The following is a 19,134-nucleotide window of genomic DNA, read 5'->3' as shown; positions in this document are numbered from 1 at the left end:
AGGATTGTCAGTTTTTCCTACCGAAGGTCGGTGGTTCTCTCCGGGCACTCCGACTTCCTCAACCAATAAAAACTGGCCGTCACGAAATAGCACAATATAGTGCTGAAAGTGGCGTTAACACCAATCGATCAATCAATCAATCAATCAATCTTATAAAAAAAATCCTCTCAGATCGTCTAAACTACATATCCCATGTAATCAATTTATCTCTTGCTTGTATCTTCTTTTCGTCTGCATCCTTTTTCCTTCAAAATGAACTATGCGTTTTTGTACAAATCCCCTTATTTTCAGCAAGGATAACCTTGGGTAGATATTTGTTCTGAGCAAAGTTTCTATTGTAGCTAATCTCAATCCTGTCCTATTGTTGAGTTGAGGTTTGATACATAATTTTTTTTATAAATAACGATTCAGTATGAATTAAGTAAAATATGACAAAAACATTATATCGTTGAGCAGACACATACTTAGCGTCATGATAAAAAAAAAATGATACAAAGCATATTAATAGTTCACTGTTCATTTAAAGGTGTTTTGGCTGGAGACAACATAGACTATGTATACACGGAGCCAGGAGGAAATGTCACTTTAAATTGTTCAAATAGCGGAAGGATTATGCAGTGGACGTTAAAACCAAGGCATAAAGACATATTGAGTTTAACAATATCGGAAAATGAACTAATAGGCCACAATCCTCCTGAAATCCGTTATCATTATAAAGTAACTGATGGTGACACCTACAATTTGCAAATAGTAAATGCAACAAATTTTACAGAAGGGCAATACAGGTGTCTTGCGAATTTTACTACAGAACCTGATTGTGTTCATTATTTTGATTTGCTTTTAAAAGGTTGGTATGCATAAATTCACTTAACACAGGGTTAAATGTAACTAACATTTGCAACAACCCTGGATATCTATCTATACATCTACCCGTATGTATTAATTGTATTTCACACTTGTACTCGCGTTTCTATGACCGTGTCGCCAATCAACATAGATTTCGCCTAGTAAGCCCTTAACGATAAAAAAAAATACCCATCCTAAAACCATTATTTTGTAGGACAGATGAGCAGAATAACGTCTTGAAATGCACGAAGTAACAGGTGCTGCGGATAGTCTTATATGGACATAAAGTAAACCACAAAAAATGAAAAACCTTATAAAGAATTTGTAGTTCTGAATATGAAGTATAAAAATCGAGAAAATAAAACAATCGAGAATGTATCCATGGGACACAGATGATGCCCCCGCTTGCATATAACGTTATAAAGGGACATAACTAGAGAACTTTAAAAGTGACGCCACCCAAAATCGAACTTGATCTGTGTTTTGTGGTAATAAGCATTGTGTATAACTTTCATAACATTTTGTTGAGGCAAACTAAAGTAAGAGAACGGAAACCAATTTGGCGACGTACGTACGTACGGACGGACGGACAAGGGTTAACCTTTATCCCCCCACTACGGTGGGGCATAAAAAGAAATGTTTTGCTCCTAACAATAATCTCATACCGTCCTCAAGGTCAAGATAAAATCCCATACAAAAAAAACAATTTTGTTTCGTCGGTTCATTGGTCCTTATTTAATGTTAAACCAAATGATTGACCATAGTTGTAAATTTTGTGATATAACTGAAGTTAACACTTGAATAAAAAAATAGATTCAAAGAATTTTTCTCTTGCTCAGGCAAAGGTAAATGTTAATATGGCAAATGTTTCTAATTAATCCCAATTTTAGGAAATTCCCTCCCTGCCCATGTAGGGAGGATTTTGATATGCCAAGACCCGCAGAACGATTCTTATATGTCAACCTTACCCCTCCAGAAAGTAGTTAAATGCTTTGGGAGCACGAAATCACCCGAATTAATGTAGTTTTCTCTCATCGTGATTTTTTTTTTTTTTTAATTTTAAATTTTATTAGCTCCTCCAAAGTTTTGGCTTTCAAAGCTCTTCAACTGCTATTTTGATTTTACCTCCTATCTGTTTCGATTCAAGCGCCACTGGTAAGTCTAATGTAGATACACGATATCGAAATTGATTCTGTTTAATAACATTAACGGTACCATTTGTTCTGCAACAATAAATGTCGCTTCAGTGATGCTCGAGGCCAAAATATTTGAAAATCCAAAATTGATTATAAAAATGAAAAGCTTATACACCGTAAAGGACAAAAAGTATAGCCAAAGCCGGGCAAGAAATCAGAGCTTTGTATGAGGGAGATATATTCCTTAATTTAAAATAATTTTCAAAATTCCGTAACAGCAAATTTTAATAAAAAAATGTACGTATTTTCATACTGTAAAATAACACTTTATAAATTTAATGCGTCCAAGCGCTGTTCTGGATTGGTCGTCATCGGGAAACTGAAAGCCAAAAAAAAAAGTGAAAGTCAGGGAACTATAATAACCAAAAACGTGAAGAGATTTATGAGTAAAAAAGACCTAAAATAATAGCGAAATCCATCTAAGGTAAACTTTGCCTGAGGGAGTTGGAACCTTAGTTTCCTTTAAAATAAGTTTAATTTTTGTGAAGTATTATTTCCAACATTTGTTCAGCGCGCAACGTTTGTTTTCAATAGTATAAGAAGATCCTGGACAAGATGCTCAACGCCAAAAAAGACTAGGAACTCATGAACGGATTGGAAATTGTTACTGGTAGCTTAAAAACGACACTCGTTTACAAGCAAATAACGGTATTATCGACGAACTGATAATAACGGGAGCCACTGCAAAGCAACAGCTTTAAAATATTTTGAGCAAACGCTAATAATTTCGATCAACTCAATAGCATGTAAAGGAAATATCATTGTCCAGTAACGTCCACCTCGTAACCCTCGAAATTTTGCATAGGACGTAATAAAAAAAAGTTGGTAGTAATAACTTAAAAGATACTGATAGGCATATTAAAGACGTTTTGTCTGTTAATGAAGGGCTGGCAGATCTTGTTTATTCAATGCACTTGTTACATTGGTTGACAACAAAACAACTTCATCTATGGGAAAGCAGTGTTGCTCCCTTCAAATGTTTTTAACCAGTGCGTTCCGTGGGTTGATAAAGTCTAACGTTTGATTTTGTCAGTTTTTATGGACTTCCTCTTTTTGAATTTACCTTGGAGTTAAACACTGTTATTACATCTTTGAATATTGTTAATATTTTTTTGGTAACAGACACAGACAACGAAACAAACATGCCGGATACAACTAACTCCGTTCACAGTATCTATATTCACAGAGACTTGATAAAAAGGGGGCATATATATCTTGAGAACAATAAAAACCTTAAAGTCGAAATAAATTAGATAAACCATGGCTTAAAAAATAAACTGTCGACACAGAGATATGACTCGCTTTTTGTAATTTTTATTGTATAATGCAAATTTTGAAATTACAATGGCAATATTAAATCATGCAAACTATGCAAAACATTCAAAGTCAATGAACCATGACTGAAGGTTCTGGGCGAAATAACCTCCATAGAAATGAGAAATGCTAATGCTTATAAAACTGAATACTCAATACCATTGACTTATCATAAATGGTTTCCTTCAAATTCTAACATAAACAAAAACTTTAATTTGTAAAGTATGAAAAAGTTTCAAAGTAAATGAACCATGATGAGTGGACGGGGCAATTTAATCTCCATAGAAATGAAACCTGCAAATTAATGCGTATACAACTAAATCACAAGAAGGGAAACGGTTTTGCTACCGTGTTCAAAGGCTGAATATTCGAACAAAAATAATGGAGTGCAAGCAGGCTATTTATAAAAATACCTTAACTAGTGTTCTAGCATTATTTGCAAATGTGTTATGCTGTACACGGTATTCGTACACATGATGAAATACAAAGCAAAGCATAGCAATTGAAGTATCGATTTTAAGTTATTATCATTCTTTATATACCTATATGGAGTTATTTTCTTTCGGAACGATAGGTCAGTCTTTTGAAGAAACAACCGGGACGATACCAAGTTTCAATGAAATGTTCTTCAAGGCATAAAATAATTACCTGTGTAAAAACAAATATAATAATATACAGCAACATTCGACAACCACTGAATTACAGGCTCCTCACTTGGGACAGGCACATACAGAATATGACGGGGTTAAACATGTTTGCGGGCGCGCCAACCCCCCCCCCCCCCCCTAATAAAAACAAACTGTAAAAATCAGTTGAAAAGGGCTTAACTCATCCGATTGATATAAACCACAAAAACAACTAACAAAACCACAAAAGACACAAAGTACAGTTCTGAGAGTACTCCCAGTTACTGGAAGGTAGTTCAAATCCAATAACAACTAATAAGAATATCGTGTATCTAAGACTAAAATATCAATTAGTACACATCCAACTTCCAAAAGATTTTAACAGTGTAAAGACGTCATTAACAGTCAGAGAAAAGCATGACCTAGTGCAATGCCAAAATATAGGTATCGACAGATTGTAGGACCGTGAATGTACATATCTTCGAATTTAATCTTGTTTTCGACTACCTGTTAGTTCTAAAATTAACCGGTCTTTATTTTTCACATTAGAGACGTTCAAAGGATTATCCACGTGCGGTCTACTCGATACTTCATGTATCAAACCCTCCACATTAAATTTGTAACAGCTTTTGAAACAAATATACTATCACCTAATGCTATTTGTTATTTCATAAAAACTTTTCTTCAGGCTCATGCAACAACAGAATTTTATAACCGCCTATAATAACATTCAAATGAAATCTGAAGCATCAATATATTTCCAATATTAATAGATTTTTCAAACGAACTTTAACATAAATATTATAATTTTCATATTCATAAAATGTTTGAAAAATATCAAAATCTTGTGAAAATGTCACTGTTTTGTTCTTTAGGAAGATCATCTGGTAGCTCCTGTACTTTCTTTCCCTTTATGCAGTGTCTTGCCCAGTGCCCATGTAGTTGTAGCAGACGTCTGAAGTTTTGGCGTTGTTTTGGTAACTTGAACTTGAACATTCACAGCCACCCTCGGATGTATCTGCAATCATAATCATTTCATTTCCTTTCTTGACCTGATCTGACGAATCTTCTAGTACCCGGACTCCCTTTTTAGGGCGATTCTTCCTTATGTTGTTAATTGTAGTATTAATGTTATCTTGTACCTGAGATCATCCCCTGTTGTTGGTGGGTTCATGTTGCTCAGTCTTTAGTTTTGTGTGTTTTGTGTACTGTTGTTTGTCTTTTCGTCGTTTTTCGTTGTTTTTTTTGCCATGGCATTGTCAGTTTGATTTCGACTTTTGAGTTTAAATATCCCTTTGGTATCTTTCGCCTCTCTTTTGTATATCTGAATTAAGTTCAAATTGTACCTGGTTCCCCTTAAATTTAAAGGTGTTCTCTGCTTTTTTCGCTCTTTTTACTAAGGTTTCTGTAGTTAAAAAAAATCTTCTCTGTGTTCTTCTCTCTGCCAGAAAGAATGTTATTAAAGTAAGTTGTCATAAGCGTTGGAAACTTCTGGTGTTTGGTCTTGTTCTGAATGAGATTTTCTTTTTGTCGATTCTGTAGCAGAATGTAAAGCTGGAATTGACTTGTCACGAGTCTTTGTAAATTCTGTTTCATCGAGGTCTAGCTCTGAATCGAACATCTTAATAATTAGTCTGCAAGTCGAGTGGTACCGCCCAACCTTCGATAAACTAAAAACCCTTTTTAGCTCACCTGGCCCAGATGGCCAAGTGAGCTTTTCTCATCACTTGGCATCCGTCGTCCGTCGTTCGTCGTCTGTCGTCCGTCGTCGTCCGTTAACTTTTACAAAAATCGTCTCCTCTGAAAATACTTGACCAAATTTAACCACACTTGGCCACAATCATTATTGGGGTATATAGTTTTAAAAATGTGTCCGATGACCCCGCATGCCAACCAAGATGTCCGACATGGCTAAAAATAGAACATAGGGGGTAAACTGCAAGTTTTGTCTATTATTTTGAAAACCGTTATAAAAAGAGAAAATCTGACAAGGCCAAAAATGTTCAGAATGTTGAGCTCTACCGATTGTTCGTTGACGTCGAAACTGTCAGGCGATTTCTTATAGAAGTTATTTCCCTTAAATGACAAATTTTACCATTTGTTTTAATTTTTGCCTCTTGAAAACTTTAGTAGATAGAGAACTATAAGTTGCAAAAAAATGATCAGCAAGACAAGATCTACAAATAAGTATGCATGGTCGAAATCGTCAGTCGACTCCTAATTAAAGTTATTACCCTTTGATGACGATTTTTAACAATCTTTTGCGTTTTTGCCTTATATCTTAAAAATCATAATAGATAGATAGAAACTTAAATAAGCAAAAATGATCAGCAAGACAAGATCTACATTTCAGACAATATGGAGGAAATTTTCCGACGACTCCTTATTGGAGTTATTGCCCTTTAATGACAATTTTTTCCAATCTATTCTTGTCTACAGTGTTGGAGAGAGTTCATTGTTGGTTATGCACATAGACCTAGGTGAGCGACACATGCTCTTTAGAGCCTCTAGTTCGATCTATCGAATACCGTACTAATGTGCATAACAGGTTCACTCAATTGTTAAACAAGAGACGATATTAAGTAACGAAATTCATTCGCATAACGCAAATAAATGTATGTATACAATGTCAATCTTGTAAAGGAGAGAGGCGAAAGAAACCAAAGGGACTCTCAAATTTAAAATTCTTATTTTGAATGAACAGTTTACAAACAAAGGTTTCTTATGGGTGTTAAATACAGTTGTATTCATATGGGTTGTTCAAAGAAAATGGCAAAGTTGAAAAATTCGAAAAATAAGGCCGTATTATCTTTTGAAGTACTCTGGCGTTCACAATGAATGTGTAAATTCATATCATCCATCCATATTGTTATCAATTGGTAGTAATAGATTGCAATGAAAATGCAAAAGTATCTCATAAATATGAAATGTATTTTCTATGAAACTGATGACTTTGACTCGTATGCTTGTCGTCCAAATGAACAACCTTTTCTGTATTTGTAAATTATTACCTACACTGGACCCGTTTTAAATCAGATTTTACAACAATTAGATAAGTCACAGTTCTTCAAATCGCGTCTACATGTACATGTTACCGACAAAATTAAATACAATAATCAATTGATTTAAAAGAATAAAGGCATTGTACCCATATGCTGTCAGTATATTGTAAATGGCATAATTTACATGGTCCTAAAGCGAAAATCTCTCAGAAGCGTTTCTTTTTTTATTATTATTATATCAGGCAGAGTTGACCTTTGATGAATTTGGCTATTCTTTTTCGATCACTTTTGGTCATATAGCTCCTGGCGTTTTTACGTATTAATACATCTCCGCTTTCAACGGTTTGGGTTTGAGCGTTTCTTGATGAAAGCAAATCCAGATAACTGCTTCGTACATTCAGAATATATAATGTGTTATTTTTGTTATATGAAGTTTTCTATAGAAGGAATTAACATGAATACGAACAATTATCAAACTGTGCTCATTATGTATGCTCCTCATTATTTCCAGTTAGGGAATGCTTATTAACATGGTATTTTCTCCTGATATTTTAACTCCTTCAAAGAATATTTTTGTCTAAAATATTAATTATGGAGTCTTATTATTTACCTTCGATGACGTATATGAAACTATTTTGTATTCTGGTTTCAGCACCCCCTTCGGAATTAAGAGTGATAAATATGACCGAGAAAAATACAATTATCGGAAAGGAAAATGAAAATCTTACATTAGCATGTTATACCTTAGGAGGCATTCCACGTGGTAAAACAATTTGGAATCATGGAAAGAAGAAGCTAATGACGAATAAAGATAACAACGAAACGGCATTTTATTCATTAACACTGAATAGAAATCACAATAAACAAATATATACATGCATAGCAGAACACGACATGTTACGAACTCCATTAAACCAATCCATAAAACTGGATATCCTATGTAAGTATCAGGCCCTATTATCAGTCTTAAAGCGAACCATAATAACCAGTAAACTGTTTAACCAAATAAAGCTAATAAAATTCAGGAACAAAAGTCATATAAAGTAAGTCGCCTTGGACACATGCCTGCAAATGAGACAACAATCTACTTTAATAGGACCAAATAATGAAGATGGGAATAATAGTCACCATACGGGATCTAACAATGAATCAAAACCTAATAGAAAGCTATAGTAGACCATAGGATGACAAAATATGAAATAATTCAAAAGAATAATACATTTTATACTTTATTTGGCCTGTTAAAATATTTTTGATTCGAGCATCACTGATGAGTCTTTTGTAGACGTATACGAAACGAGCGTCTGGCGTACAAAATACCAATACTGGTATCTATGATGAATTTATTTCAATACAAGTTGAACCATTTAAAAAGTTTTTGCAATGCTACTGGTGCATTATTCACGTACACAAGGCCTAGGTTCGGCACTTTATATTTGACAGAGGTTCATAGATTTGAGTGCTAGTATGTAGGAATGCTCATGGTTTTTTATCACCTTCATTGCTAGCTGAACAATGAAATCCGTAGAGCCTTTTCAGTGGAAGTAGCAAAGTATCAATCATACTCTGATTATTTACATATGAAAATAAGAAGATGTGGTATAATTGCCAATGAGACAACTCTCCACCAGAGACCAAATGACACAGAAGTTAACAACTAAAGGTCTCCGTACGACATTCAACAATGAGAAAAAACCCATTCATTGTTCAGACTTTTCAAAAGATTTTTTAAGATCACAACGACGGTTCAAGAGACTGGAATTCAGTTACTAGTGCGGGTAGAATCGTGTTTGAACATGCATAGAACAAATGTTTACCATATCACATCGATGCTTGGTTTTCAGTTTACCAAAATACCGAACTCCAATGTAAATTAAAAAGGGACAGTCAATAAAACTTACGAAATCAAACGTTAGAACACTTTCTTCATACCTAGTATAGTTTTGAACCTTCTCTTCGGCAGAGAGCTGAATTTTTCAATGAAAATCATCCGAGAGTTGAATGTTTGGTTTTTGAATCCCTGCCCTGATGTTATATTGTTAATTGGGTTAGATTTTCCAAGAAAATGTTGGGAATTCAAAAATTAGATACGCATGAATAACCATGAAAACGAACAGAGTAAACTGGGAAAAATTCCAAAGTGGACCGGATTTCCATGTGTACCGTATGTCCTTTTGTCCTTTCTGTCTGTCTACAAAAAGGGAGGCTATAGATACCAAGGGGACATTCAAGACTTCAGAATGAAAATAATAAGAAAAATCAATTCAACGTTTTGGTTAAACCTTTTTAATATTAAAAAAACAAAGTTCTCAGATCTGAATTTTCCTTGTTAAAATTAACAATGCGACCTGTTCTTTGTTCTGCCATTGAGCACAGTAAATGAACAGATAGTCCTATTTGAAAACTAATTTGTTTTGCTAGTAAAGTGTACATATATATTATATCGGTAACCCAATATATGAAAGTGACCATTTAGGCTTTTCAACCTTGTAATAACCCGATTTAGAAACTGTGTATGATAGAGAACCCCGATTGTTTCGTACTCCAAATTATCATCATGATTCACAAATCTTTCTAGATTATCCTCGTCTTCAATTTGTGTTGCCAAATGGACCAGTTTTAGTAGGACACAGCGTAAATTTGTCATGCTCATATTATAGCAACCCGTTAGATGCTGAAATATCATGGACAAAAAATGGTCAAAACATCGACTCTAGTTATTCCATTGTCACAAAAATTTGGAAAAGTGAAAGAAACTTAACTGAAATAAAGCTAATAGCAGAAGATACCAAAGGTGTAACTGCTATCATATTTCAAAATGTGACAAAAACAGATGAAGGAGCATACACGTGTAATGTAACTAATACTGAAGGATCAGCAAGTAAAACTGTGTATTTAGTTGTGCAAGGTAATTATATTAATATATTCCTAAAGGAAAACTGGTCATCAACTCTTTTCTTTTTTTTCCAAATTCATCTATGAAAAAGTTTTAAAAATATGTTTGAAAGCATTTATTATTATTTTTTTTTTTTCGTATATTTCTACATTATTTCATGCATGGTATATGACTTATCACGTGATATCAAAGATAACAATAATGGCATTAGTGGTAAACTTGAGATTCGGTATCAATAAAAAAAAGTCAGTAACTCAAAATCAATAACAAAATTAATTGTTCGATATATACGGAGAATTGTTGGTCTCATACAGATAAACTTCATAAAGAGTTGTGTTTTATCAAAGTCCATGTAAAGTCCAGCGCTGGAGATCTTAAATCCAGAGCTGTAGCCTAAATGTCAACTACTAGAATTGTAAAGTACAGCTCAGTAAATGTATAGTCTAGCGCTGCAGATTCATTAAAAAACCAGCGCGGCAAATGTAAAATCTAGCGCTGCAGATATTTAAAAAGTCTAGCACTGAAGTTGTAAAGTAGAACGTGTTAATACAAAGTCCAGCGCTGGAGAAGTAAAGTGGACTTTGCATATCCAGCGCCGGATATGTGACATGGACTTTGCATCTCCAGCGCTGGGTTTTACATCTCTAGCGCTGGACTCCGTAGAAATTCACTCTGCTTGAAAGTAATTTGGACAAATCATGTGCAAACAGAATCTAATCTAAAAGCTCTTTACATATACAATTTTCAGAGTATTGTTCAAAGTTGGAGATCATAATTTCTTGATATCTCCTTTTTTCAAACGCTAGGTTTTCATGCACGCTATCTTACTCGTTCTAATGGGAACTTTCAATTCTAAATTAAGGGTTTTGCGTGAATATGATATAAACATAATGCCCTTGGATGAAGGTCTTTAGGTAGAATTGGGAAATCTAGTGACAAAATATTACTTCCCCTGTAAAAACTGTAAACTAGATCTTCACAATGTTTTTCCCGTTTAATCAAGGACGCTATCAATTATAAATGCAAGGGAAAACGTTCTAGTAAATAGTAAAAATACAAATAAGTTGAAATAAAAAACAAAACTTCCATTTCATGTTATAATTTCCCTCCTTCAATAGAAAATGACGAGTACAGCAGGCTATTGGAGCTTAATGTATATTTGGTTAAAAATGTTGCTATGGGGATAACTTCCTGGAGTACCAACTTTATTTTATTTTTTCTACAGTTTGTATCCCTCTCTGGAACATGCCAATTATCCGTATTTTTATGTAGATAGATCAGAGAAGTTCAGAGGGGGGGGGGGGATCCAAAGGAATCAATTGATATGCAGCAAAGATTGACACTTTTGATACTAAATTACTAATTCACACAGACATCATCCCAATCTAAACATTGAATGCGAATAAATCGAGCAGACCACAAAAACATGTATAAAACTCGAGACGACCTTTTCTTAAAATTGTATAAAAATAGTAAAAAGATACCTGTTTAATGAAAAATATTTATTTCATTAAACAAGTTTTTAACCTTTTTTCACGATGACAGCTATGTGGAATTTTCAGACATTGACCAAAACCTTAATTTTAATAAAGGATCATAGGGTCCTTACAAAAAAGTTAACGATATATGCATTCATGCAAAATATTAATCAAACCAGCTGAATTGTTTCCATAAAGAAACTAAATACATGTTTTCTCGCGGGATTCTACGCTAAACTTTGTTTTGCCATGATGGATATTTCTGATTTCACAGTCGAAAATTATTTTAATTGACGGTTATAAAAACACATTCCATTATAAATTACATTCAGTTTGGTCATTGGTTTCCTAAATATGTATTTTTATGCCCGCACATATTTTTTACTGCTCAAAGATTTAGCTTTAGGAATATTAATGCTAGATATGTATAGTGATTGTCCTATACGTTTTTTTTTTTTTTAATTTCAAATAGATTTCTGTTGTAATGCGTTCTGAATATGTTACAGATATTTACAGTGAAAAAGAAATAACGGATGAATTGAATAACCCCTCTGCAATTTTAATATATATGGTAGTATGCTGCTGTGGAGTGATTATTTTCGTCTCAAGTGCTCAAATGTATACTTGTTGGAAATCGGGTTTGTATCTTCATTACTACCTACAGCTTTACACAGGTTTTAATTCAGTAGATCGCAAATCGGTATTTTTGCTCGAAAATAGTTAAATTCTAATGCATTTTTATTTTTTTAAAAGTATGACAAAAATACAGAACTCCAAGGCAAATTCAAAAAGAGGGAAGTCCATAAAAACCGACAAAATAAAACGCTATCAATCAACGGAACAAGCGAACAACAACTGCCATATTAATGTATGTCAACGGAACAAGCAAAAAACAACTGCCATATTAAAGTATGTCTGGTAAAAGTATCTAAGAATTTCTATAAGTATTAAATCTAAAAGCGATTGGATTTTTATACAATAATGCATAACTTTGAGGTGCACGGGTATACCTAGCTAATTCTGACATTCACCAATGACAACAACTTTGTGGATTATTATACCCTTTTTTCATAAAAGGCAACAAAATTAACCAAAAGATACCAAGTGGTAAGTCATCACTTACATATCCAAGGCTGAGAAACTTACGATAATACATAGTTACCTGACCCCCTTATGTTATGAAAGTCAAAAAACATGTTTTTCTTAAACACTTCAGACGCAGATATCAGTAAATAAGCGTTATTGGTCCCACTTATATTCTCAAAAACCCAACATGATATTCAAATTATTCAAACAGTCTGTTAATTATTAAAACTTTTAACCCCGCTGCAATTGTTTGCACCTGTCCTAAGTCAGAATTCTGATGTTCAGTAATTGTTGTTTGTTTATGTGGTTCATAAGTGTTTCTCGTTTTTTATATAGATTAGACCGTTGGTTTTTCCCGTTTGAATGGTTTTACACTAGTAATTTTTGGGGCCCTGTATAGCTTGCTGTTCGGTGTGAGCCAAGGCTCCGTGTTGAAGACCGTACTTTGACCTATACTGGTTTACTTTTATTAATTTTGACTTGGATGGAGAGTTGTCTCATTGGCACTCATACCACATCTTCTAATGTCTATGTATCACTTCTGAGCTCGAGAGAACTCAGCATGCAAGCCTAACATAGGACAAAATATGCCACAGTTAAAGATGTGAACAACGTTAACTGAACGACCTTAAAAATGAACAAAACCTAAACTGTATTGTAAGCAATGTAAGCTTTTTTGTATGATACATGATTGCAGGCAAATATAAAATTGTAAAAATGTACCTTTGAAAGGTGCCACAAAAAGTGATTAACGAAGTGAAAACTTCACAACACTTCAAATGAAAATGCACATTTAAAGTATAAATGTAATGTTGCGGGAACAAATTTGAAGATAAAGATCAATCGATAGATCATTTGGAAAACCACCATGGAAAAAAGAGACCGATGTGAAATTGGCAAAGGAACTTTTTATTTTAAACAAGTCTATGAAAATTCATAAAGAGAGATTTTCACATGGTCGGACGGACAAACGTCGGCTGCGAAATGTACCCTGTGAATGTGTCAGCTAAGTTCTTAATTCGTTTTTCGCACCTTTCACTTGTTGATTATATTGATTTTATTTTGCTCGAAATCGTATTATAAAAAGTAAAATAACAAAAATATCGAACTCCAATGAAAATTCAAAAATGAAAGTCCCTAATCAAATGGCAAAATCAAAAGCTCAAACACATCAAACGAATGGATAACAACTGTTATATTCCTGACCTGGTACAGGCATTTTCTTTTGTAGAAAATGGTGGATTAAACCTGGTTTTATAGCTAGCTAAATCTCTCACTTGTATGACAGCCGCATAAAATTTCATTATATTGACAACGATGTCTGAACAAAACAAACAGACATAATAGGTAAACATGTCCAAAAAATGGGTACAGCAGTCAACATTGTGTTATAATCTTAATCACTATGAAAAAAACTAAAAACATATTTCATCAAAGAAAAACCAAAAAGGCATATAGACATAGCTCATTAGCAAATACGAAGGACAAGAATACAAAAATTACCATAGCGCAATAACACAATGACGGGATGTATAAGTACCGAGCCACATCAAATGGATATTACTAAAAATAGACTTAACAGTAAAAGTAATAATTTACATAGACAAATAAAAGAACAATATAACACGTTATTAAGATGATAAACAACGTTAGTTCCTATAATGGTTTACTTTTATAAATTTTGACTTGGATGGAGAGTTGTCTCATTGGCACTCATACCACATCTTCTTATGTCTAATTAGTTCCTAGAATCTATACTTCAAGACAATCGTGTATTATTTGTGAAGTTGATACGGAATATTTATCAACAAGGTCTTGGTTTTTTCCGACGAACCTTTTTAGAAAAAGGACGTGACGTTCTTTGATCTACCCCTGGTTCATCAACTTTCTGCTCAGACATTGGTGACGTTTTACAAAGTCTGAGTAGCAGCTGCAAGCTCTTGAATACCGAATGAGTTGGGAAATGTATATCCCATATGCAGGTGAAGTTGGTATATTGCTACTAACACGCCTGGTAAACCATCAAATCTCAACCAAATGGTTAAGCGAGAAAACAGTTTACTGGCACTTCCTGTTGAGCTTTTCTGGTACAAAATACCAAAAAAATATAGATAAGGTAGGTCGACTTTTCATCAATTAATTGTCAATCTGTAAACATTTTGTTAAATAGGTGAATATCATGCCAAAGATAACGGAATAAGAGCTTGCGGCGTTCATTACTCGGACCAATGTGATTTAAAATGACATCGGAATGACTTTTCTCCCGCAGGTAAGTGCGGCCAGCTCAGTGAGTTTTTGACAAAATGGTAATGCGTTCATCAAGACGTAACGCATATATCAGTATGTAAGTGTTCTTCTTCGTCACTATAAACGTATAATAACAGTTTTTCTATTTCTTTACAAATAAAATTTTATTAAGCTAAATATGTTTAATAGTATGTCAGGTTGAGTTTGTCTGGTATTGGTTGTGATATTCTGGAACAATGTTGAGATTTTCTGTCAAATAAAACTTCCAACTAGCTATTGTCAATCAGATACGACTGTCAAAATTCTTGTTATCAAACCCTCTGTATATTGGTTGTCATTATAGCTTGTTTTTGCTTTGTCGTTAGTTTTGTATGACCGAGTCCTGTAGGTCTATTCATACAGATACTAAAGAATAGTGGTTTTTAAAGCCGTGAAAACGAGATATAAAGCCTAGCGCTGTAGAGCTGAAGATGTTTTTAAGTTAGCGCTGGAGGAATAAAGTCTACCGCTCAAGATTAAAGGTCTAGCACTGTAGATATAAAGTCGAGCGCTGTAGGTATTAGGAAGCAATACATAGTTAGGAGTTTGGTTTTGCAATTTGGCTGCGGTGAATTTGTTCATTAAGAAAGTTGGTGTGCAATAAAAGATATTGTTAGATAATATAACTTTCAAAAGGGCTTAATATGTACATGAAGACTGTTTTTCGCATGCTTTAATGTGAATTTTCTGTTTGACAGTCCTTATATCACATCCGTACCGACATTAAGCCCAGAAATTATTTTTATACGCTCATACTGTTCAAATCAATTTTATCAAAATAGTATGTTATGATAAATGCATATGGTTTTTATTTGACATCTAGATAGATAAATGTCAATAGTTTTACAATAAGACAATAAAAAAAATTTACAATAAAACATGCGAAAAACAGTCTTGATGTTCATATAAAGCCCTTTTGAAAGTTATATTATTATTCAGCTATTTACAATAAATTATATTGCACACCAAATTTCTTATTGAATAAATTCACCGGGGCCGAATTTCAAAACCAAAGTCCTAACTGTGTATTGCTACCAGTAACGTAATACCTACAGCGCTCGACTTTGAATCTACAGCGCTAGAACTTAAATCGTGAGCGGTAGACTTTATTCCTCCAACGCTTACTTAAAAACATCTTCAGCTCTACAGCACAAGACTTTATATCTCGTTTTCTAGGCTTTAAAAACCACTATTATTTCGTATCTGTATTATTAGACCCACAGGACTCGATCATACAAAACTAATGTCAAAACAAAAACAAGATATCATGACAACCAATATACAAAGGGTTTGAGAACACGAATTTTGACAGTCGTATCTGATTGACAATTAGCTATTTGCAAGTTTTATTTGACAGAAAATCTCAACATTGTTCCAGAATATCACAACCGATATCACCCAAACTCAACCTGACATACTTTATAACATATTTAGCTTAATAAAATTTTATTCGTAAAGAAATAGAAAACAAACTGTTATTATACGTTTATACCGACGAAGAAGAACACTTATATACTGATATATACTTTACGACTTGACGAACTCATTGCCATTTTGTCAAAAACTCACTGAGCTGGCTGCATTTACCTCCGAAAGAAAAGTCATTCCAATTTCATTTTAAATCACATTGGTCTACCCTATCTTAGTGCGATTTGATGAGTTAACCCTTCTCCATCTTATTTTTAAAGTTACATGTATACATCCGCTCCAAAGGAAGGGTTATACTGATTTATGTTCGTCGGTCCTTCTGGTCGTGTTTCCGTTCATTTTAAACAATGTAAGTTACCTTTTTATCGTGTTTTTTCTTCTTCTATTAATCAAACATACGCTTCCTGTCAATTCTGTACTTATGCTTCTTGCACATAATGCACATATATAAGTTTTCGTTTCATTTTTCTCTTGAACTACAAATCAAGGCTGTCTGAAATCTGGAATCAACCTAGATGTTCGCACGCTATATCGTGTGGTGCGTTTTGTCATCCCTATAATGGGGTTATCATTAGTGAGCAATAACCTACAGTCCAGTTTGCTCGTTCTAATGTTTTGCTGTTACACCTCTGTCCCAGGTTAAATGAGGGTTGGGCGCTTACAAACATGTTCATCTCCGCAACATTTTTTTTTGTATCTGTCTGGAGCATGTAGTTAAAGGTTATCATTGATTGATGTCTGTCATATTTGTTGTTTGCTCATTGTGTAAGCATAAATAAGGCCTTTGATTTTCTCTTTTAACTTGTTTCACATTTTGTCATGCCTGGACCTTTTATAGCTTTACAATACGGTATGAGTTTGCTCATTGTTGCAGGCAAGTGCAAGTACAATTCCTTATATTTGCTGACATCTCTGTCCCATATTCTCGGATGAACAGGTGTCTCATTGACAATAATATCATGCCTCTTTTTTTAATATAAAGCGAATGTTACTTTGACTACCATTAATGTGTTAACTCCGCCTCATTCTATATGTACCTGTCTCAAGTCAGGAGTCTCACTCTGTAATATTCAATGGCACCCTTGTCGTTTGTTGCCGTCGGTCATATATGAATTCTTTTTGATTATTTAGTCATAAACCAGGCCGTTGGTGTTTCGTTTGAATTTTCGACACATTCTGTCATGCCATAGCCGACTTTAAGGTATGGTTCACCGCAGGGTGACCTATATTAGCTTAAATCCACGTCAATTTGACTCTGTTGGATACTTTGTCATTGACAATCATACCATATCTCCTTAATTTATATATATGGTTAACTTATCTCGATTTAAGATTTTCGTTGCATATCATTTAATGTTGTCTCTTGTAAATTCTAACTTCACATAAGTGTCTTCTTGTTTATTTTCAGGTAAATTGAGAAGGGTTTTTAGTAGAACTAGAACGTTTGAAACGGTTACTCCTGGAGAAACTGTTCATTTAGATAATTTTAATACAGTTCAAAACGTATCGGTAAGATAATTTTTAAAAAAATGTGATTGTGTTCGCTGGTCGCTTCTGTTCCTAGTACGACAGAAATGTAAAGAGTTAGGGCCAATTTTTATCTGAATTCCTTTTCACACATGGTTCTTCAAAGTGTCCAAATCACAGCTTCATGTATTAACTGTCCAAGTGTTACAATATTATATCGTATTTCTTAGCATGTAACTAACCAAATTAATATAAATGCTAACGTATGGCTGAACACTTCTAATTTGAAGAAATCGTGGCTTCTATTGAGTATTTGATAAGGAACTGAACAGAATTATGTGTCCATTGGACACAATACCGTGCTCGCGCTATCACATTTCTGTGTTCACTGAGGCGTGACATTTGCGTCAAAGCATGCCTATGAAAGTAAGGGGCATAATGTTTTTAGGTCTCTTTTCAAGGACCAGACTTCAATATTGATATAATTTCGTGGTAAATGGAAATTTCTGCAGTTTAATTGTATTTATTAAATCGATTTTTCTTTCTTAATTTCAGGACATAAACACAGCTCACTACATGGAAATAGAATTTTAGATCAGCTACTGTCATTGCTCAAGGAATATTTTCAAGCTACAAGGCTAATTTTTTTAAACGACATGTAATATAGAATTCAGACTGCTTTTCTTTTTAATATTTTTTATAAATGTTAGGCAAACACTGTATGTAAATGTAAGTGTCTTCTCATTTGCCATTATACCACATGGTTATACTGCATCATTAGTTGTATAAATATCATGAATTACTTTCTGCTAAATATCTCTAATAAACATGATGTAGTAACTGTTACTAATGGAATGCTAGTCTAAGAGGGTGTCATCAGCTTAGTGGTCAATGCTTCGGTACGAACTTAATTTATAACATATCTTTTTCTAAAATACCGTCTGATGAATTAAGGAATTATTATTAATCAAAGGTTTGAAATCCTTCATGCAAATTTGACCTAAGCTGAATTTCGATATTTTTTTATGTCACTTTTAGTCAAATAGCTCTTACTGATTTTACGTATATACACATCACTGGCTTTTGAATGATTAGATTTGAGGTTTACTGATGAACGTTAATCAAGAAAAGCGATGCAAATCCACGGTTTTTGTACATTGTTATTTTCATATACGGAAACATTGTTGGTTCGATTGTTAAAAATAAAGACTTGCAGATTTACTATGCGAGGAATGAATATAAAAGCAAATGTAGTTTTACTTATTATGCAAAAATGATAGATCAACTGTACGTAAATGTGAACTCTAAAAACATTTACGAGACCTTATATGTTATTAATAAAGGAAAACATCATTTTTATTTTTTTGTTTAAGTAATCGGTCCGAATAAACGGATATTGACTATAAGAATGGATCTCACAAATAAGCTTTTGCTTTTGCCATTTTATAAAGGACTTTCCGTTTTAAATTTCCCTTGGAGTTCAGTATTTTTGTTTTTTTTACTTTTTTC

General features: G+C 33.7%; 1 protein-coding gene across 1 annotated transcript; it reads left to right on the top strand.

The window, feature by feature from the left end:
• The first annotated feature begins 543 nt into the window (after window positions 1-543).
• LOC127705144 (cell adhesion molecule 2-like) lies at window positions 544-18,874 on the top strand. The gene is made up of 6 exons (XM_052209393.1): window positions 544-847; window positions 7,637-7,924; window positions 9,563-9,892; window positions 11,865-11,996; window positions 17,567-17,667; window positions 18,181-18,874. Exons 1-6 carry the CDS (start codon window positions 613-615, stop codon window positions 18,217-18,219), a joined length of 1,125 nt encoding a protein of 374 aa, XP_052065353.1. The 5' UTR covers window positions 544-612; the 3' UTR covers window positions 18,220-18,874.
• Window positions 18,875-19,134: the final 260 nt, after the last annotated feature.

The sequence above is a fragment of the Mytilus californianus genome, unplaced genomic scaffold, assembly GCF_021869535.1.
Source record: "Mytilus californianus isolate M0D057914Y unplaced genomic scaffold, xbMytCali1.0.p SCAF_6, whole genome shotgun sequence".
Taxonomy (NCBI): Eukaryota; Metazoa; Mollusca; class Bivalvia; order Mytilida; family Mytilidae; genus Mytilus; species Mytilus californianus.
Note: the sequence above shows the minus strand (reverse complement) of the source record. Positions and strands in the feature narration are given on the sequence as shown.